The 23,759-nt window shown below is 32.0% G+C and overlaps 1 protein-coding gene across 1 annotated transcript in view; it reads left to right on the top strand.

Annotated features, from left to right (window-relative positions):
* LOC136988137 (zinc finger protein OZF-like) overlaps positions 1-23,759 on the top strand; it is a 39,575-nt gene that overhangs the window by 4,686 nt on the left and 11,130 nt on the right. Inside the window, exons 2-3 of the mRNA XM_067285965.1 lie at positions 17,545-17,679; positions 20,225-20,304. Of these exons, the coding sequence (XP_067142066.1) occupies positions 17,547-17,679; positions 20,225-20,304 (213 nt within the window). The 5' untranslated portion in view covers positions 17,545-17,546. The remainder of the gene's footprint in view (positions 1-17,544; positions 17,680-20,224; positions 20,305-23,759) is intronic.

The following is a 23,759-nucleotide window of genomic DNA, read 5'->3' as shown; positions in this document are numbered from 1 at the left end:
TAGGGTTCATGTAGCTATTATCATGCTTCAACTTTAGACATTTTGCACTGTATTCTATGTAAGTAAGTGTTCACTTATTGGGCTTCTGGCTAAAAGCAGAAGTCAGCAAGCAATGATCTGTGAAAACTGTGAATTCTCTGAAATGACTGATTGATGAATAGTTGGAATATAGCTCTCTACTGAAAGCAGACCATTTTCGTTGCGGTTCTGTTAATTTAACAGAAAAGAATGCCAATGCTTGCATTTCCTGCATATTGCCGGAGGTATCTACTTGGTTTAGTGAAATGGCTATATCACTTATCTCTATGAAAAGTGCCACTTGGGTTGGGGCATGTCAAGAGCATTGCACTCATTAATTTCTGCTTACAGCATTGGGTGAAAAGCATTGGTTGTTTCTTCTGTCCATTAGATCACTGTTGGGTTAAGGTATGTTGCCTTTAATAGGTCATTTAGTGGAGCTTGTGCCTGGACTGTGTTTGAGACATTCCTACGGTAGTAGTTGAGTAGTCCTATGAAATACCTGAGTTCATGGATCTTCACTGGAATCTTGTACGTTAGGATAGGGTCTACATGCTCAGGTAATGGTTTAATACTGTCTTTGCTAACCAAATATCCCAAAAATGGTAGTTCTGTAATCCCAATATGCATTTTGCCAGACTGATGCTGACGCCGTATTCTGAAAGGTGGTATAAAACAATCTTGATGACATTCTAATTCAGGGAACTGGATTAGGATGTCATCAAATTATGCAAATGTGAAATAGAGTCCCTGGAGTATCTCGTTCATGAAACGTTGGAATGTCTGCCTGACATTAGATGGCCAAACAGCATAAACACACAAACTCAAACAGACTAAAAGGAGTTGTAATTGTGGATTTTGGAATGTCTTCCAGATATATTGGTATCTGATTGTGAGTATGGTCTAAATTGACCTTAGAGAATATCGTTTTACCAAATAGGGAACTGGAGAAGTCTTGCAAGTGCATTAGGGGGTAATGGTCAGGAGTTGTAATTTGGTTTAGTGCTTGGTAATTGTCCATTGGCCTGAAATTTCCATTTGCCTTGGGTACCATATGCAAAGTCCAGTTAGAAGAGGCAAAAAAGTGTGTAAAGGACCCTTGCACACTTTTTTGGCTGCTGTGAGTTTTGCTGGGTGCAGTCAGTGGAGTTTAGCAAATATAGGCTGTCCTCTTGTTAATATGCAATGCATGATATTGTGCTTGGACACCTGGCCATCCCTGAGGGGTAAGGGTGGAATATGTCGGGATACTTCTCTAAGGTACTCCGGTATACCAATGAGCTAGCTATCAGTGTTATTTGGATAACTTTCATCTGTGTTTTTTCCATTGGTGTATATATTGGTGATTGAATCTGTGAGACATACATCTTTTAGATCGATTAGCAATAAGTAGTGTTGCAAAATATCAGCGCCTATAATTGGGTTACTAATGTCTTCTAGAATGAATGGCCACTGGAAACGGTGGCAGAAGTTAAGATTGAGGATGACCAATCTGAAACCATATGTTCATATGGGTGAATCATTTGCCAAATAGTCTCATTGCATAGGATTTACCCCTCATGCTGTTCTTTGAGAACGGCAAAATGCACACATTGTTTCCACTATCCACTAGTTATTCTCGATTAGAAGTGGGATCGAATATGAATAAGTGGCTCTTATTATTGGGTCTGAAATTGCAAAGGGCCACTTTGCATGATCTCCTTAGAGGTTTCCTGACATCCAGAAGGAGCATGGGAAGCGACAGTGTTTTGCCTCACTTTCATACTTCTGATAGTATCAACCTGATGGTTGTTAGTGTTGTTTTTTTTTTCTTTTTTGCATTTTTGAGCATCACTGCCAGTGTGGTCTTCCTTGAGTAGATTTGTTTCGGGGACAGGGTATCCATTTGGTCGTGTGACTTAAAGATTTATCTGTGCCTGGAGCTCACTTATCTGACTTTGGGTACTGTCTGAACCCTTTTGAACTTCATTAACACTTGTGTACATTACTTCACCTATTTTGTCTGCCACGATAGCTAAATTTTCTAACCCATTGTCAGAGGCAGCCAGGATCACCTGGGTCTGTAGCAGCAGTTGCTTTAACCGTAAGGGCTTTAGGAAATCTTTTCCCAATTTATTGTTAGTTAATTCTTATTTTTATCAGCAAATGAGATGGTTTTCATCTCCCAATGTAATCTCAAAGAGTGGCGCTTTTATTCGTCTTTGTTTCAAATCTGAAAAATCTTGCCTTGAACGTATTGTAACAGTTTTCAGCTGGTGGGCTGAAGACAATGTTGCTCACATAGTTCAATATAGAGTTGAGAGCAGACGACTGAGTAATATTGGTAGAGTCCTTTGTTATGCCAGAGATGGCAAACTGGGCCTCTATATCCACAAACCACAGCTCTGGGGTCTTGTCCCAAAATTGCAGTAATTTGAGGGCTACTCTGTTCACTTCTATGGTGGTTTTGGCTTCCAACATTTTAGTTTGGCTGCTTGACTGGCAAGAAGGAAAAAGAAAAGATGGCCTACCTGAACTCTTAAAGATGAAGTGCAAAGTTGAAATTAATAAATATACACTATCTTTCACACGTTATTTATCTAAATTAATGCTGAAAGACAGTACATATTTATTAACAATATGTTGTAGTTTTTAACCTACTTAAACAGCTATCATTTAAGCCAAACCAGAATGTTTAACTTAATAATGTGTCAGTGTTGAGACTTTCATAGAACAACTGATAGTTCTTAATAAATTAAAAATGCAAAAACTATATAGTACCTAAATATTGCTTAAGGTTCCTTGATTAGTGTAAAGAAAGATGCTGTAAAAGTTTTTCTTCCATTAAATGTGAAAATAAGCATTTATATGTCAAATGTTCACCTATTGAAATATTCATCCATCTATTATTGAAGTTAATGTTGTAATTGTTAAACAATTGACAACAAAATGAAGTAATATATATATCTTATCATAAAATTCTGTAAATGTGCAATAATTTTAAAATAACAAGTGAACATTTCCAGAAGGATTATATAAAAATAATAATATATATATGATATGATTTTACATTTTCAGAAGTTTGTTTTTTAGAATTTGATGGAGAAAATAATGATCAGATGCATTTATTTATAAACATGGAAAAACATTTGTCTTAAATTCTTTACATACTTTATTCAGTTATCATTTGTTTAATATGATGATACTATCAGACCATTGACTGTTATCAAATTTATTTTTTCTTTTGCATTAGTCATTTAAAAATATGTTTTGGAAAACAAATTTTTGTCTAAATTTTCTGTTATATTTTATTTTCATTTTGGACACATGCTATATTTTAAATTTATATATTCTGTATTACAGCTTTATTAATAGAGACATTATAAATGGCGTAATGAGTTTATCATCATCTGTTACCTTTAATAGGCATCAAATGTCTATAATGTTTTTCTTTCATTTTTAATACTTATTATTTATTAATATTTTTAAATTAAGAATTCATACTTCTCTATTAATTTAAAACTAATTTATCCCATTAAAGTTTAATTACAAAAGATTCTAAAATTAGCCTCATTAATTAACTTTTATAAGTAATTCGCTACTAGAGGTAGATGTTAGGTGCTATCTCTTAACTTAGGTTTTCTTCCAGATGATTTTGAAATGACAGTAGACTCCCCTATAACACGGTAGATATGTTTCGTGTTATATGAATTCTGTGTTGTACGAGTCACTTAAATACATGAGCCAATCACAGCCCGGCATGTGTGCAGTTTAGGGGCTACGGCTGTTTGAAAGGTTTTCTTCCATAAAATTAATCGATTCTAGACTAATTTGACTCAACATTTCCAAATCACATGTAATTTGTTGGGAATAATCCATGTAAACTATGCTATAAACAAAAAATTGTAAGATTACTTACTGAGTATGTACGCCATTGCTTAAGCTTGTTTTCGTCGCGGAGCGGCTTAACGATGTTTGAATAGCATTTCGAACATCATTAACCTGATGATGGCCCATAGAATGGGTTGAAAACGTTTGTTTTTTTGATTAAATTGAAGTTTCTCAGTATTAAGGTGTGTTGGTTTTATATTATTATTAATGTTAAACACTCATTTTGGATATATAAAGGATATATATATATATTGGCTTTGAGTCTCAAATCCATTTACATTAAATGTCATGTTATATTTACCTTAAAATAAAAAGATTAAATTTCAAATAATTAAAAAAATATTAAAAACCCTCTGCGAGTGACATATACAGTACTTCACAGGGGTGTACTATAGATTACTATCTATGGAATTTCGGGACTTTGAGTATATATCTGAACTGACAGGACCGAGACGAGTTCAACGATACCCTACTTTTGGACCGGAGACGAAAAATAAAAAAGTTATCATACTTTTTCACTTACCATACTTTTTTAATTCTCTCATGAAGACGGCACCATAGTTGCTAGTACTGCCATCTTGTGGTAAAGTCTGCAAACCATGACGTCGGACTACAGTCATCTCCAGTAGGGTTAAACATGCGATACGAGAGCAGAGAGAGCGACGCGACTTCCGATCATCGTATTTCGGTTAATGTTACTTATGGCAGCAAACATGGCGGCCCGACTGACCTCTCGTATGGGCGCCACCACACGCCGCCATGTGCTAAACTAGTGATCGATTCATGGTAGTTCTTGAACAAAGTAAAAAAAGGGGAGAAACGTCTACTAAAGGCAATTTTAACAGCAAGCGACGCGACTCCCTATCATCGCGCGATCGCCGAAAAAAGTATGATAACTTTTTTATTTTTCATCTCCAGTTCAAAAGTAGGGTATCGTTGAACTCGTCTCGGTCCCCTCAGTTCAGATACATACTCAAAGTCCCGAAATTCCATAGATAGTAATCTATAGTATCCCCCTTCACAGACCCATAGCACCTATTTTTAAAATTTTTTTTCAAATACAGTAGAGCCTCTGTAAACTGACATACATGGGACTGACTGGTGTCAGATTACTGCATTATGTATTTATGTGCTGTACAATAAAAATAAAATCACTTGTTTAATGGGTTAGTTTGGGGGTCACCAAACTCTTTTCACAGAGGGTCAGATAACAGAGAACGACGAGCACGGGCTATATAACCATTTTGTTCAATACAGTATACCGAATACACAAAGTAGACAACCAATATATTTATTTAACAATACACAAACATGAGTGATGCAATAAGCTTGTAATCGCTTTTTTTAGAAACTTCATTGCAGATACGGTATTTACGCAAAAAGTGCTCTGATATCTAAAGCTACAAAAAGTTGCCAAATTTTTTATTTCGGAGTCAGAGTCAAAAGTTGCCACCAGAGTCAGTCTTGACAACTTTTTTTGAAAGTTGTCAAGACTGACTCTGGTGGGACTGAAAGCAATCTTTACATTTCTGGTGGTCCTACTGTTGTTAAGAATATGTAAGATGATAATTATTTGTCTTTGTCTTCATTTGTAATAATGTAATTATATATAATGGCGTTGAGATAGTTTATCCCTTCTCTGTTGTTTGCATAATTAATTAAAAATTTCAGGAGAATTTCATGGTAGTGTAATAAGTTTGTACTTTTTTTTGTATTAGTTTATTATACAGTAATTCTGTTAATATTGACTTTATGCAGAATATTCTGTTTTAAATTCTTAATTAAAAGTTCATTTAAATTATTTAATAATTTAGGCTCAATTATCAATTGTCACTCCTGGCTTAATAATTACTGTCTCCTACATACGTGTAAAATTAATGCATTGGTTTTGAATTTTTGGATTTTTCTACCTTGTGCAGCATTCCGCAAGGACCAACTTTAAGCAAATTTTTTTTTTTTTTATTAGCTTGGTGAACAATATACTTGGGTCAAATTACTTAATCTTAATATCTTATGCTGATGATATTTTAAATTAATCAACCACTATTCATGCCTTTCAGATTGATCTAAACCATTATGCTAATCTTAAAATTAATGTCCATAAAAATTGTAATGATGTGTTTTTCACTAATTTGCAATACTCAGTTTCCCATTTTCTATATAGATAATAAACCTGTAAAATAAGAAGTCTCGAACACAAATTCGTGTTAATAACAACCACATGGCTTTATTCCACCTTTATTTAGTTGACTAAATAAAGGTGGAATAAAGCCATGTGGTTGTTATTAACACGAATTTGTGTTCGAGACTTCTAAGAATAATACAACACGGTTTCACAAAAATCACCTGTAAAATAAGTTAATTCTTTTAATGACCTCGGTCATTCTTAATACTAAGCTTACATTCTTTATATATATATATATAAAGAATGTAAGCTGGCTAGAATGGCATTTCTTGTTGTATATAACATTGTATATTGTCTTACTTTAAATTCTGCACTGCATGTAAGGACTGTCTATTCACCTATTTTCTACACCTTTTCTCCTCCTAATATTACTCATTTTAATCTTCACTTTCTTCCACTCCCTTTTCCACACTTCCCATATCTTACCTTACCCTCACCTACTTTCTAGGCTAAGTCCTCTCAGACAGCCAGTCTCTTTTCTTTACATAATAAATAAATAAATAAACTTGCATTCAAAGGACATGTTGATAAAATAATTAAATTTCTAGCTATTCATTGTGGAATTTTCTTCTAAAACAGTATTACTATTCACTTATTTTGTTAACATTCAGTTGTTACTCGATTATTGTCTGCCAATATGAGCTATGGCCTCTTCCTATTTAGAAAAAATGTTAAAAGAAATACATAAAGTATTTCTTATTTTAAATAAACTCACTAACCTTCTTTTTACCCCTAATGCTAATGTAGTTAGGTCCAGATTGGAAATTCTTTGTTTTTTTTTTTTGAAGTTTGGTTGTTTACTTTTATATAAAAATGTTCATAGTTTTATTTGTTTTTATTGGCTGTACCTTAAAAGTTCTAATATACCTTATTTATAGTCAAATTCATCCTTTAGACTGACTATTTCTTTCAGATCCTTTTTGCATTTCTTCAGAATATGGGCTTAGTGGAACAATCTTTATATGAAGATTTTTTACATTCTAAACACATTTCAACATGATTAAATTATAATTTGTAATTTATATTGTATCTGTTAGTTATATTTAAATATATATACAGTATTTATCGACTTTATTAATTTCATTGTTATTTGTGTTATTTATTGTGGAAGGATATCAATTGTCTTGTGAGATTTTTTTTTGTATGTGTAATAAATAAATAAATAATGTTTAATACCCTACTCTAGTGACTTTTCAGTATCCGAAACAACAATTCTCATTAAAATCTGACAATCATAAACATTTGTCATAGGTGGGATCTAAACTGACAAACTACAATATATATTTAGCCATTAAAATGCTACTTTCAATAATTAATTTCAAATGCCAAATGTGCCAAAACTTTGTCTCTAGCTTCCAAAAAGAATTATAAAAAAATTGATTTTTATAGCCATACTAGTAGTGTGTTTCCAGTATTGCTCTGGTTTTTAAGGGATAAGGGATGGGTTGGGTTAGGACAAGAGTCGGCAGTTTGTCAAGTGAGAAGACCCAAATTGGCATGGAAACGGGATAACAAAAGTACCAGAGAGCCGCATTGAGGCTTAAATGCTTGACCGATCACTGACCAACTGTGTTGAAAGACGCCCCCTAGTGAGTGTTACAGACATTCCGTGACAATAATAAATTCCTATTACAAATATACTGAATTATTTATATTGTTATTGGCTATTGACCAAATGAATAATAATAATTTATATTGTTAATTTAAATGTGCGAAATACGACACACAACAGGGGCGCCTCTAGTGGCTTAATGTTACATGGACAGATGTTGGACGGACGGATGCACGTTCAATGGGTTATATACATAGATATGCTTCAAATGCTACCACTCGCATGTGATTCATGTTGATCAACATGAGTGTCGTCATGTGCGGACGGGCTAAAGAGTGCTAGAAAGTATGTCGTACGAGTCGAAGTTTGTTCGGCGGCTCTATCTCTAAACTAAATCTATAAACTGGGGTTATAAGGCTGCTTGAGATGAGGTGAAATTGGAGTTTATGTCTGAAGAGCTGTAAACGTCTATGCAAAGAGCTGCATGCGGCTCACGAGCCGCACTTTCCGACCCTTGGGTTAGGAGAGGATAATAAAAACAATCCTCTTAGTAACTAAAATAAACAGTTATTGATCTGAGTATTTACAACTGCAGTAATGAAACTGAAAAGAAAAAAAAAATAAAAAATTACTTGGCCTAAGTTAAGAAAGAGGGAGTGGGTTTTAGGAGTAGTTGGGGGTAGGGATCCTGCCTTATTTTGTGTAGGGTGCATACATAAGTATTTAGATGTTCATGTCAAAGATGATGCAGATATGTTCAATGGTGTAGAAGCCTTTACTTAACATACATATTTTGACTTTAAATATAGCTCTATATAAAATTTAAAAGACTGATTCAAATGTTGAATTTTTTTCAAATACTTTTATTTCATAATGTATGCTTAGAGAGAAAAAATTGAAGTAGTTTAAAACATCTGATTTATTATATTTATCAGATATAAAATATCTGTTGAAGTGTTTTTAAATTTTAAAAAGGATTATTTAGTATGGTCGAGCTAACAGATTAATAATTGATTAATTAGATTTGAGATAAAGGTAAAAAAATAAATAGATGAGTAAGAAAGTATTTTGACAAGAAAAAAGTTAACATTTTGTTGATTCAGAATTAACAAAATATATTATTATTGATCAACGCATCTACATTATATTGATTTAGTTTGAATATTTCATCTTTCTAGTTGCGTATATTGAGTAAGTAGTAAAATATGTTTAAAATTTTACAATTCAGGATCTTATATAATTGAAGTTTTTAAAAATTGATTATAGATACAGTTTTTAAGAATGTAATAATAAAATCTTGACAAATTTTTCGATGTTTTTTTAAAATCTTGCTGTAGTTCATATTTTCTTTTTCTCTGCTTCATGAAGAAAACGTATCTAGTAAATTTAATAATTTTGAGTGTTATAATAATAATGTGCTGTTCTTATTATTGAAAATAGTATATAATTATTGATTGAGTATTCTCACATATTACAATTTTCATACTATAATTTCTGTTCCTTTTCATCTGTGTTTTAAAAGAAATTAAAGAAATTATGGTTTTTTTTTCATCTAAAACATAAGTAATTTTATCGTTTAACTGAAATGTATTGTCTGTATCACCATTTCCCAAAGTGTGTCGGCAGTCTGTTGAGACAAATGTGTGACTCTAAAAAGTGTAAAAATTAGAAAATGGAAAATCTAAAATAAAAATTAATTTGTATTATTGAAATTTCATTTCATTTCGATAATAATAACTTAATAAGTTGTAAGTCATGAACATGGTATATACACTTACAATCAAAAATCGAACCTGTTACTGGCATTTATCCTATAGAAAATCGTCCCACAATATGGCTATTTATAAAATGAGCCACACTAATAAATGCATTAACCAAAAAGAGGAGCTCAACCTATCACCAGCCTGCAACTCCTCCTTGACAAATATCAGTAATAATTTGACATCGGCGCACAATGATGCATGTCCATCGGAGTGGAAATTGGCAAATTTTTCGATTTGAAATTTGTTCTGTTTTTTCTGAAGTATTCCATTTCCACCTGAAGAAGAACTTTGAAAAGTTCGAAAATGTTTGTGGGACGATTTTCTATCAGATAAATGCCAGTAACAGGTTTGATTTTTGATTGTAAGTGTAATATACTTCTGGTGTTGGTAAAGACTTGAACAATATGGTATATACAAATGATATGTTTATTAAATTGAAATGGTTCTTAAGATAAATTACTAAAGACTATTGCTCATTAGTTGGAAAGATTGGGGTATATAATTAAATTATTTTAATTATAGAATAAAATATTTAACATTTTTAAAGTAACTCATTATTTACAATTTATTTGTAATCGTATTTGAAAATATCATTGGCATATAAGTGAAAAAGTTTCTATAGTAATGTGTGTAAGGTTATTGTTTATTTAAGGCAAACTCATAATAGTGTGTTTTGTTTTTGATTTATTGTAATTTATATATGCTTGCCCACCAGTCGCCGAGCGGTTCTGTCGCTGAACACTGGGAGTTCGGTTGCAGGTTTGCGCCTCACTTGGATGGGATGGCAACATGGAGTTTTCTGGGTTTTCTTCACATTTGTAACACCTGAATAGGGGCCAGTTTCCCTTACAAGACCTCCCGGAAGACATTTCCCCTCCTGAATTGTTTGTTAACCGATTATCAATTTACCATAGGTTTTTATGGGAATTTGACTAATTCGTTCTGGAGACCAAAAAATAAAAAATATATATTTTTTCTTGCTACGTTTATTTATATGTAATAATAAAAATACACATATACACAGTCTTTCATTTTTATTAGTCATGTTTTTTTCGTTTGTGGGGGTTAAAGAATATGTCTACTGTCGATTGCTTTTCTCTCTTCAGGATTTTTCAGAAGTAATTAATAGCATTGTAATTGTAGAGATCTCCAAGTCTATCAACCTCAACCTGGTTTGGATGCCATTCTGAGACCGTTGTTCTGACATCCTCCCACTTCTTCAAAAGATGTTTAATAGCAGATATCGGCATTAATCCTCTTTTCAGAAGAAAACATATCTCGCTGAGTTTCTTGGTGTTCTTCATTCAAGAGTTCTTGGCACTCTTCTGTCATCAGATCAGTTTCAGGTTCCATTATGAGCTGTTTAATGTTCTTTATGATTTTTGTTACTCCTTAAGCTGCTTTAGTCTTCTTGATTATACTGTATCTTTCTTAGATAAGATTGAACTGTGGCCTACTGTAGACCTGATCAAGCCATACTGCCCAGCAGCATTAGACATCTGCCCACTCTCTCTCTACCTTTGCTATTATACACTCACTTTGCCCACTCTCTATCTTTGCTATTATACTCTCACCTTTCAAAAATAAAAACCGACACAAAACTTAACAAGTGCCTGCCCGAAGTCTTGCGAATACTATAAAAAAATTGTTTCTGTCAGAAAAATATAAAGCTGGAATTACAATGGAGAGTTTCAAAGTTGGGAGGAATACTATCCGATCAGTACATACCGGGTTGAGCGTCGATGACGTCTTCCATGCTTTGAAAAGTTTCAAATTGTTGCTCGAAGACAAGGGAAGATGAATCAATATTCATTATTTTACATCACTTCTTGTGTTTGTTCTGTGATGTGTTTGTAGTCTGAATATAAAAATCTTTTGCAAAAGTGTTTATCCAATTTGTTCATTAACCAATCACCCACTGTATTTGTATATGTTACAGTAAAAGTTTGAAGTCCAGTAAATCCAGACATTTACCGGTATTGACTAGTAAAGTCCAAAATCCCTGATAAAATGTCTACATTTTTGGCTTTTACCAAGCGATACTGGTAAATGTCTGGATTTACTGATTGACTCGGCTGAAAATAGTATTCATATGTATCTGTTGTTTTGTAATATACTTAAAATATAAATTAACCTTTCAGCAGTGGGAGAGTCAGGTATGGTTCTACCCCTTAGTAGTGGAGAATATACCCGAAAAATTTTTAAAGTATTTTTTTACGCAATTTTTCTCATTTCCGTTTTAGAAAAAGTATTTGTAAACAGTTATGTCTAGTAAAGAAAAGTCTTTTTTTATTGTTACATAATTCATTTTTTATGTGAATTTTTTTTTGCGGTAGTTTTTGGCTAGATTCTGGTGATACCCCCAAAAGAATTTAACGTATATATACGTCCCTCACCACTGCCACACGATCGCCCTCGACGTATATATACGTCCCTCACTGCTGAGTGGTTAAGAAAATGAAAGTATCCAGCTTCAAAAAGATATAATTTTTAATAATGACGTAAATACTTTTTACGACATCTAGCCTATGATGTTTTAAAAAATGTTTAAACCTAAAAAAAGAACATGTAAAAAAATTTTTATTTGTTTATTACATATGTTTTAATATATTATATTATTTTATATATTATAATATATATTTTTATTACTTGTACGACTGTAGTTTTTAGTGTGTGAGTTAACATACAGCTGTACTAACTTGACACAAATACTCTTGTGTGTTGAGCTCCAGTTGTGTGTATTTTATTATGATCTAATAAATACTAGATTATAATAAAATAGAAAAATTTTTATAATTTTAAACAAATTTATATAAATGATAATTCTTGTAATGATAGAGAAAAATTTACTTGTTGCAACAAGGTTGACTATTATGGCATTTAGAATTGAACAACAAAGATGATGACTTGCACAAACATTTTTTTTAAACACATTTTTAAACAATTGCACTTTTTGAACCCTTGGTCCCAAACAAAAGATAATTTTATAACCATTTCCCATACGCTAACTTCTTTTCGTACTTCTTCAATGCTGATAAAATTTTCATTGCATAATGTAAATTGGTTCCTAGTGTATAACAAGCAATTATTTTATTGTGACATCTTCATAATGCTGGGCTACAATTTTTAATCATATATTTTAATTTATTTAATTTAAAGTATATGCTCTCCATCTTCAAATAAGTAGTGTCTTGTCCCTGTACATCATACTTTCCCTTTAGCAATCAAGTCATGCCAGTCATCTTTCTAACTCCTTTCAGGAGAAATTTTTCAATTGAAATAACATGACTTCGGTTTGCATCAGAAGTTCGCATACAGTTAATCCAGGCATCCTGCCCTTAATCTTGACATATCTAGTCTTGGCTTTCATCTATCTAACACCAATCTCGAAATTAAGGAAGGACAGACTGACGGATAACAGTGGGAATTTTTAGATCTACAATTTTTCAAATTGCAGCCCAATGACTTCAGTTTTCTGACCTTGATGCCAAGTTGATAAAATTCATCATCCTCAATATGTATGACCACAGCTATTATTGATTTTGGATTGATCTATGCTCTGTCTACATTCAGTACTTTGATTCTTTTATTCTGTCCAACTACAGGTTTTGGAATTTTGTTACAAGAGGCTGTCTTCATTTTTTCTCTTGCGTTTGCATTTTAAGACCTTTTTTGGCCCTGATATTAGTTGTCGGAGTCACATCACCACTCTCAACAGATAACAATGAATCTGCTGTCTGAGTTTTAAATAATGCGAAATGATGCATTCCTGCTGCTTTGTCTGCTCTAACTATATTTTTTTGCTGACTTCCTGAAACTTTGTTCTCTACTCCAATTGTACTTTCTAACTTGTACTCTATTTCCAGTCTTTAACATTTTTTCAAAATCATCTTCAATGTCTATGTTGTTTACTAAATCAACTGTGGAACAACTGAGTTGGCAATACCCATTTTCATTGGAACATCAAACATAGTTTTATATGGTATACAGTACATTTGATCCATAATAAACTGTATTCTTTATTGCTTGCACAAACTTCAAGTCTTCAGACCATTTTGAAGTATTTTCAATGTCCTGGTTAGAACATTTGACTGATCCCTGAAACTGGTTGTGCATTGGTTTTCTTGAACTATCTTTATATCAGCCCACATGCCATATAAACATTGTATAACTTAATTACAAAACTCTCTGCCATTATTATAATAAAGGATATTAGGTGTGAGAAAAGTTGTGAAAATATCCAAAAGATGATATGTAACTTCCTCAGTCCTTTTCAATTTTAATGCTCTGAGAATAACAAATTTTGTCAAATGATCCTGGTATACCAATATGAACTTCGATACATGTCTCGATTGGCTTGCATATGAATTAACTCAATCTGGCAACGTGAATTTATTTCGTTGTGTAGGATGTGTTTTACTACAGCATCTTTTTTCAATGTGTTTTGTTTCTTTTGATGGCGGTCACATAATCTTAAATAAGTAACAATAAATTCAATAGTAACATTCTTATACTTGTCTTATTCAGTTCCATAGTCATCAGAATTCTTACATGATGGCCAATAGTAAAGTGGGCTTCATGTGTCAGGTTAAATAGTTTATCAAAACAAACGTAGTAAAGAATTTATTCTTTTCTGGCTGATACTGGTGCTGTTAGTTTTTTTTTCATTTCCGATACCTTGCCTTACATTGGTAATTGGTTCCAGGAGAGGCGACGTAAGTCGAATTTACTTGTGTAATTATGACGTAAGTCAAAACTACGGTGGAAAACGCCAATAATGAGCACTTAAAGACCGCTAAATAAGACGACAACGCAGAAACACAGATGTTTTCATGTATTGTTCTCTACGATTTATGATGATTATATTAACATTTAATGTAAATGTACATATTTTAATATGATTTTATGTGCTTTTAATGCTTTTCTAGTGATATTACGACTTCAGTATTTGTGGCGGATGGATGTAAAGTCGAATAAAATGACAAACTTGATTTTTATTTTTCCATATACTTTTTTGACAGACGATGTATAATTGAGAACGACATAACTCGAGGTATACCTGTATTTAGAACATCATACCTGTTCAAACATCTATAGTGAATAGATTTTTTACTGGCCACATTTTTAGCATCTTTCACTTTACTTAACACAGTGTTATATTGTACATTAGTTAAGTAAGAATTGTTGTTTTCTTATTCACTAATTCAGTTAAAAGTTAGTAAAATCTGCTATGTATTATGTCACTTATTCTGTTGCGTTAAAAGCAAGACTTATGTAAACACAGAAAATCATATAATGAACAACTTATTTGTCTACATTGCTTATTTATACATAAATTTTATGCCAAATTTATCTTAAGAAATCAAATAAAAACAAAGTTTACTGTGACATTGTCACAATGCCAAGCTGCAGTTTTTAATCATATTCTTAATTTATTTAATTCAAAATATATATTCTTGATCTCAAATTAGTAGTGTTTTGTTCCTGTACGTCATTCTTTTCCTGATAACAACAGAGATGTGCTGGTCATCTATGTTCAGGGAAACTTTTAAATTGAAATCATGTGACTTCCAGTCTAGTCAGGAAATTTGTGTACAGTTAATTGGGGCCACCTGTCCCTATGTTTTCCATATCTGGTCTTGACTTATACCTGTCTAAAACCATTCTTGTGATTAAGGAAGGACATGTGGACAGATAGATGGACAACAGTGGAATTGTTAGGACTGCAATTTTTTCAAATTACTGCCCAATTATTACAATAATACTTTTGTTTTTTTTAATTTATATTTTTTAAGTGTATTATAAAATAATACATATATATGAATACAATACTTATCTCACCCAAGCAGATTGGTAATTTTGGACTTTTACCAGTCAGTACCGGTAAATCTGGATATGTACTGGTAATTTCTAAAATTTATCGGACCTTAGACTTTTACGGTAACTTACATAGTAGCTAATGCAAAGTTTATTTTCATTTCATTAAGTTACTAGTGTATGAATTCCATTTACATTTTGTACATTGTTTAAAAGCTTATTTAATATAGATAAGCCCTATTACATTAATTTTACTGTTTCATTTAAAGTAATTAGAAATGAAAATGTACCTGAATTCACTCTTGCCATAGTGGTATTCCTCCCTGCCTTTTGGCTATTAAATTTATCTTATCCAGTATAAAAAATGCTTCTAAAGAATAGCTTTTCAAGTTGGCATTCTTTTATTCATTATTTTTTGATGTTCATTGATTTTCAATTATTGTTTAATTTCGTTGGTAATGGAAAGATTATTGTATGTTAAATTTTGGTCAGGAGGACTGATGCCATTTTTTTTTAATAAAATGGTGCCTAAGCGAAGAACTCTTATTAGTTCTTTGCTTAGACAAAAAAGAAACAAAAGCTATGTTAAATTAATTGTCATGGACTTAGATAGATAGTCATTTTTGCGTGTATATTAAATATAAAGGTATTTTCGTGGTTATTTAAACTTTTTCAAAGAAACAAGGGGTTATTTCACAAGGGAACATATAGACATGTATTTATTAATATTAAAATAGAAACATGTTAAAGTGGGAAAGGATAAGAGATATTGTATTTGCTAAATCACCTTTCTTAGACTTGTACATTAAAATATAAAAACAAAGAAATATTTAATTCATTTAGGTTTACTAATGTCATTTACAACAAATAAAAGTAATCATACTTTATTTTGTTCAAGATTTTTATTTTTTTCGATTTATTTCGATTCTTATTTGAAAATATTTTCATATTTTTGATACTTCGTGTTTTGAATATCAGAAAGACATTTGTTTTTCTTAAATTCTCATTATTTCTGTATTGTAACGTGATATCACTAAACATTTTAAATGTTAAAAACTCAACTGAGGTTTTATGTAAGGTTATAAATTAATGCTGAATCATTTTTCTTTGTCTTTGTCTTCCACATTCTCCAATAATTATTATTATTATTTTTACCTATGTTGTTGTTAGTCAATATTTCTTGTACTGCCTTCATTAAAGCAATTAACTGCTCAGTATTATTTTTTACACACTAAGAAAAATTGATACAATAGTTGTTATTTATTTCAATATAAAAATCTATTAAAGAATCTCCTCAAATATAAAATTTAATTTATATTTAGTTTTTCAAAGACAAACTGAACTCCTGATTTACTTTTTGTGTATTGTATTATTCAACAGTTTTATATAGATGAAATTCAATGGAAGTTCCAATTATTCATATATTTAATTCTTGTAATTATCATTACTGTACTTCATTTTTATTATTTTATTATAAAAAATACTACTAGAAGTTCTGTTAATATAAATATTTTAAGACATTAGATTTTCTATAAATTTTTGGGTTAATGTTACCCAAGGTATACAAAACAGTGGCTCGTCTTTGATTCCAGCAATCAGAAGACAGGGAACAGTGGAGGTGCATGTTCTAACCCCACGATACTCAACCTGTGGCCCACTGAGCTTCTGTGAGTGGCCCGGACGTGACCCGTAAATAATGCAGTCAAAATATAAATTTTGAAATTTTTGCGGCAAAAAATAGATTCGGTCACTTCGCCCACACTGCTAAGTTCCTTTTATCCTTTCTGTAAAAAAATGTGCTCAAATTTTACGTTGTTCGCATCAACGTATCTGTGTGAAACGTCATACTCAAAAAAGAAATATGCAAAGAACAGATATATAGAAATCGGCTTACTGATTCATACCTGGATGCCATTTTACGAGGAGCATGCAGCAGTTACAAGCCTAATTTAAATGAAATTGTGAAAAAATATTTGCAATATCAACAGCACACTAAATTTCTAGGGTGAGTGAGAAATTATATAAGTTTTTTTATTATAATTGTTATGTTGTGGCCTGCGTGTAATAGCTATCATGTGTATGTGGCCCGAGAAAAAAAAAAGGTTGAGTAACACTGTTCTAATCTAACCTGACCTATTCTAATAATTTGGTTGCTAATAATTATGATGATTTATTAGAATAGGTTATGTTAGGTTAGAACGTGCGGCCCCACTGTTCCCTGTCTTCTGATTGCTGGAATCGGAGACGAGCCACCATTTTGTATACCTAGGGTAACATTAACCAATTTTTGAAATGAAATTATATTAGTCATGTTAAACAATTTTTTTGTTTTAATATAGAGATGAATGAAAATAATTTAGAAAATAACTGTAATGATATGGAAGAGTTAAATAAAATTACCAAATATTGCAAACTGTTACTGGAAAAAATATATGTGAAGTACACTACAGAAGTAAAATCGAAAAATACTTCAGGTGAGATGTTCATATTGTTATCAAAATCACTAAATTAAACAATATAAAATTATTAAATTATTAACATTAAAATTGTATTCTATTCTTTCTATTCAGTTTTTATATGTACACATTGGTTTACAATTACTAAAAATATTTACAAGTGTTACACTAAGTTTAAATGTCAATAAAGTAAAATTATCATCTGCAAATATATATGAAAGCAAGTTGAAAAAAATTGTTAGAAATGCACATAAATGTTAATTGTCTTCTATGCATATTTCATTGAACAGGGAATAGAAATTAATAATACAGGTACTCCTCACTTTACAACTGAGTTCCGTTCCGACGACTATGTCATTAAGCGAATTGGTCGATAAGAGAGGAGCTTGTGCCGGGAATATAGGATCGTTGTAAAATTATACAAACTATGCAAGAAACTTCAAATTTATTCATAAAAAGACTATTATAGTACGCTTAGTGTGCATGTCACCATTCGCCACCGATTGACACTCAAGCTGAGAAAGGGGATTCCCCGATTTGCAGGTCGAAACTCGATTGGTCGTAAGTGCGAGTGGTCGTTAAGCAGGTAGGTCGTAAAGTGAGGTGTACCCGTATATAAATATTATTTAAATTTTACTTGAAATAAACCAATATTTATTTTTTGTGTGTAAATTTTTCAAAAATAACCTATTAGCTTTTTAAAATAGCAATACATTTTAAAATGTTCTAATAAGAAAATTAATTATTATTTCATAAAAAAATGGTGTCTAATTCTGATGTTTGAAAACTGAAAATTTGAATATAATTATAACTTTTAAAAGTATAATTAGAATTTTAAAATAATAATTATTATATTTCAGAAAATATTTAAGAAAAAGTTTTCCCTTGCATTACAGAGTGCATATTGCTTTCAGGAAACTTGTGAAATGAAAAGAAAATGTTTATAGGACTTTAGTTACTTTCAACAGTTTTATATTAATTGAAAGAGCCTTTGACTTCAGTGTAGTATCAGCTGACAAGCTTTGCAATAAACACATAGTTCAAATTATGCAATAATTTATCTTTTAATCACTTTAGAATAATTTTGAAATGATATTTTAACAAATGTCGAACTTACCAGTGGCACGCCGTCCATGGAAGCTGTGGAAGCATCGCTTCCATTGTATTTTCTAAAATATAAATACATAATGTGTGATTATTTTCATATTTTAATGTACTATAAATTAATTAAAATTAATAATTTATTATAACCGCATTATGTATCTTATTACAAATGACTATACATGTGAAAAAAATGATAAGATTGCTATTGTATATTTAAATATAAATTCATATCTGCATACTCCCAATAGAAGCAGTGTATTGTTGAATATGGGATAGCTTTCATGACGAAAATGTTTGAATTGTATAAAGCAGCCAGATTATATGCATTCACGCATGCACTTTACAGAGCACCAACCTCGCGTGGATGCTACACACCAAAATGTTGTATAACGCTGCTAATGATTCTACCCAGGGCTGGCACAGCTTCCCTATCATCAAATGTCACTGCATGCCACTGGAACTTACATGTTTGGAGATAGTAAATACATTTAATCTCTCGCCAGGTATTGTTGGTATTTTCCATAAGTTGATTTTAGTCGGTTGATCAACCAGTTAAATATTTTCACTGACCACTTAAAAATATTTTAATTACTGATGAAACTCCAAATATCAAGATCCTGATACTTTCATATTCATTGATTAAAAAAAATTTCAATACTATGAATACTTCTAATGTCATGCTCTATGTTCACGCAGCGTTTCTTTAGAAAAGGTTGCTAGATAAATTCAATTATTCTCAAACTATGTGCAAAATTTCTTCAAATTACAGAGTTTTATTGAAAAATTCATCATAATAATATCAATATTACAGACACAACTTTAACACTCACAACTTTTTACTGCAATGTTTTATCAAAGAGTTATTGATTAAATTTTCTCATAATGATCTCTTCTATTTCATAATTTAAAAATATGTAAGATATTTAATATGTTTTAAACTAGTAGAAAGGAAAACATAGGCCTACATAGAACTGTTTTTCAGTTTATGTTATTTAATTTTAAAATCTTAATAGGATGGTCACACACTTTTCTTTCATTTTATGTGCATATTACAATGATGATAAATACAGTAGAAATTGTTTAAGAAGTTCCTACATAAATGGTTTTTCTGCATAAGATGTGTGATCTTGAAATATTCAAATATTTAATATCTGGTTAATATTTGAATTCAAGAAAAGTGATATTCAACCATCTCTAATTTTAATAATAAAAATAATTTTTTTAAAGACAACCAGACTACAAATTAATATCCTGTCGAGTGTTATAGTATGAGTGTTGTTTTATTTTCATTAATTAACAGAAGTTTGTGGTAACAGTCAGCTAACATTGCAGATGAACTATATAAAATATTATCTTGGAGAAAATGCTGAAAAATATATTTTTATAATTTTATCAATATGGTAACATTGAATGAATTATAAAGAATAATTTCCATAATATTTTTGTATTAAATATTTAGACAAATCTACAAAGAAAGAAACTCAGGAAGATAATTCTGAAGTATCAGAAGAAGAACAGTCAAAACATAAAAATTTTCAGGTAATATAAATCTACTTAAATTTTAAATATAACACAAATAAATATGACACACTAGTATATAATATTAATTAAAAATACTTTACTTTTTACTAACATGGAGAGGATCAGACTTCAGGTCTCTAGTTCAAACAAAACCTGATGAATGTATACCCAACACATACCTGAACCTGTTACCAGTGTTGGTGAAACGACGGATAATATTGTAAACGTTTTCGAACCTTAATAGGTTTTCTTTGGACGATATGAAAAAAAATAAGCAACGGAATGCAGAAAATAGAACAAGGATATTTAAATAGAATTGAACCCACGTCTCGTGTAAAATCGTTGGATCGGACATGCGCAATCGATGTGGGTAGACTGCAATTGAAGATCCGTGTCAATGAGGGCCTGCCATGCAACAGACAAATTGAGTTCTTATTTATAATTTGTGCATGTGGTGGTGCAGCTAGATTTATAAATGGAGGTAGCCTCCAACCACTTCAGGTGCTTGGGGTGAGGCAAGGTGATGATGAGCCTCGCTTGGTTGAAGGCCGGCTTGATGTTGGGATCGGCCACAGAAACCGCAAGAGCAGTAGAGCTCCTCCCATGTAGAATGTCAGCACTGTGCTCACATATTCTGATTGCCAAGGAACATTTGGTTGAACTGATGTAAATAAGGTTCCTGTCACACCTGTAGTCCTTAAGAGGTATCAAGTAAATGCCCAGGAGTCTGTTGGGATCGGGGAAATCCTTCCCATTGTGGAGTATGTCCAAGATGGGAAAACATCCTTTGTATGCGGCATTTGTTGGCATTCTCCTCATATAATGATGCAATGTACGGATTATACGCGATGGGGATCCATGTTTCATCTTCCAGAGGGTTGTCATCACTGGAGTGGAAGGCAGACCTGTGTACAGAGCAGTGGTAACGCTTAATTAATCTGTCGATTAGCTTATGGTACCCATGGATGGATGCTAGGTGTTTAATGTGTGCTAATTTGGTGGTTAGAGCTCCTGGCGTGGACACCCGAATGAGAAAACGCCGTCCTGATTAACGTGTTGAATGCGGCAGTCTTGTACTGGAATGGGTCGCATGAGCCAACCGGGATGTAAAGGGAGGGAGCACCTGATTTACGATAGACTGAGATATGGACAGTCGACCCTTTGATTTTGATGTTTAGATCCAAGAAGTGGACTTCAGTATTGTTAGCCTGTTCGATTTCTAGTTAAGCCATAGGGGGTTGTCATTAACCGATTCCATAAATGCTGTCACATCCGGTAAATTTTTCCGTAGGATGATGATATTGTCTATGTATCTTTTATATAAAATGATGTTAGGAAGATACTGCGGGAGGACCTTGTGCTCCAACTTCCTGATGACCATCTCGCATAAGTCCCCAGCTTCTGGATTCCCCATAGAGATCCCTCTTTTTTGCATGTAAACAGTTTCATTGAACATAAAAAACGAGTTGTAACATAACAGGTGGGCCATCTCTAGAACCTGTTGGTGCAAGATGTGATCCCCAACAACTCCAAAGAGAAGGTCGCTGAGGGTGCATAAAGCTGGGGCGAGCTCCAGTGAGGGGTATAGAGACTTAAAGTTCAACACAGTCATAAATTGTGGAGGAGTGGGAGGATCTTCCCCCTCCTCCACATTGTCCAAGTAACGAAAACAATTACCAACACGGTTTCAAGATTACAATTTATTAAATATGTTAATTTGGTCACTAAATTCTAGACACTCTGTACATTAGATCAAAATAAAACTACACACAAAATACCACAAAAACTAGTAAAAGAAATACAAATTATTTACTTGTACAAATGTTTTCATCTGCTTCTAATGAATATCATCAAGTATTTGGTAATGAAAACAGAACAAGCTGTCAAATATATTTAAATACAAAGAAGTAGTTTGAAGTGTTCATGCACAAATGGTATAATGTTACAAAGGTAAATTAAAACCTGTAAATTTAAGATTGAATTGTAATAAAAACCAATATTAAAAACACAAAATGGAAGTTCTAGAGGAGTTTGAAACATGCCCACCATGCTGTAGAGAATGTATCTATCTCTCTAAAGTTGACCACCTTTTGGTTTTAACAGCCTTGTAAATCGCAAGAGCTTCTAAATATAACAAATGTGCAGGATCTGACATCAATGTAATAATAAGGTGACCAACTTTTTTACAATGAAAAGGGGGACACAAATAAATTGAAGGAAAAAATATTATAAATAAAAGAAACATTTTATTCATTGCAACGATAATACACTATAATAGTCTCTACTGCATGTGTATGTACCGTGTTGTGTTTCTGTAAGGAGTAAATGAAGTCACTTGCATGCAGCACACTCTCTTGAGGTCTTTCGTGCGAGCGCATTGGTCTTATAATTGCATCTCGTCACACTGTACCGAGCCTTGATGAATCGTCCTGTCAAATACAAACACATCATGCACGCAGATCAGCTCAGCATCGATCGAATATGGAGATTTACAGATTAGTTTTCAAATATCGAAAAGGAGGACATGTAGGAGGACACTTTTCGAGGGAGGACAGACCTTACAAAAGAAGGACTGTCCTCCCTAAAGGAGGATGGTTGGTCACCTTATGTAATAAAGGAATTTAATCAAAATGAACACGCACATCACTGTCCAAAGAATATGCTTCAAATGTCCGGTTGGACTGTTTTTTACTGATGTTGTATACATGCTACTTTACTCTTAAATTATATCTCTGTTCATCAAATTATGAATAATTAATGATTTTTGCAAATTTACAAGCACGTCTCATATTTGAATAAAATAAATTCTAAATGAAACTATCTTTTTACATGAATGTAAAAAGATACAGTATTAAGTGGAGTAATGACAATCTGCTATCTTAAAATACCACTTCATTTTGAGTTGGAAAAGGAAATTCTGAAATTATTTACATCTATAGATGTTAGTATTGTAAAGTAAAACAAAGCTATGTTGTCTTCACTGATACAAAATGTTTGAGTAGACGCGTAGTTCCTAAAGAAAGACAAAATGGTATATTCAAAACGAGATATCAAGTATGTTATCAGAAAAATTAAAAAAAAAGCAGATATTTTTAGGGTTCTGTAAGATGATGGACTAGGAGAGGTCATATTAAACTTTAATATTTCATCTGAGTGATTAGTTTACATGCCATCTGCCTATTTTTAAGATTTACATTAATTTGCTCTGTATCATTTTAAATAATAGTATTTTTTCCTCTTACCACCAATTATTTAATATATATATATATACACACAACTGATTTTGTGTTTATAAAGAATATTATAAATTTAACACAGCTGTGGATAGCATCATGAATAACAAAATATTGGAATTAGATCACTGAATGTGATTGGACAAAACTATAATGAACAATACTCACATCAAAATCAATAACCGGTGCGAAAACTTCGAAAAATTAAACGTTTTCGACTTCCCTTCTGGGATCTTCGTC

This window comes from Centruroides vittatus, unplaced genomic scaffold (assembly GCF_030686945.1).
Source record: "Centruroides vittatus isolate TY-2023 unplaced genomic scaffold, ASM3068694v2 scaffold_3192, whole genome shotgun sequence".
NCBI classification, from domain to species: Eukaryota; Metazoa; Arthropoda; class Arachnida; order Scorpiones; family Buthidae; genus Centruroides; species Centruroides vittatus.
The sequence above is the reverse complement of the archived record's forward strand: the minus strand, read 5'-3'. Positions and strand labels throughout refer to the sequence as shown.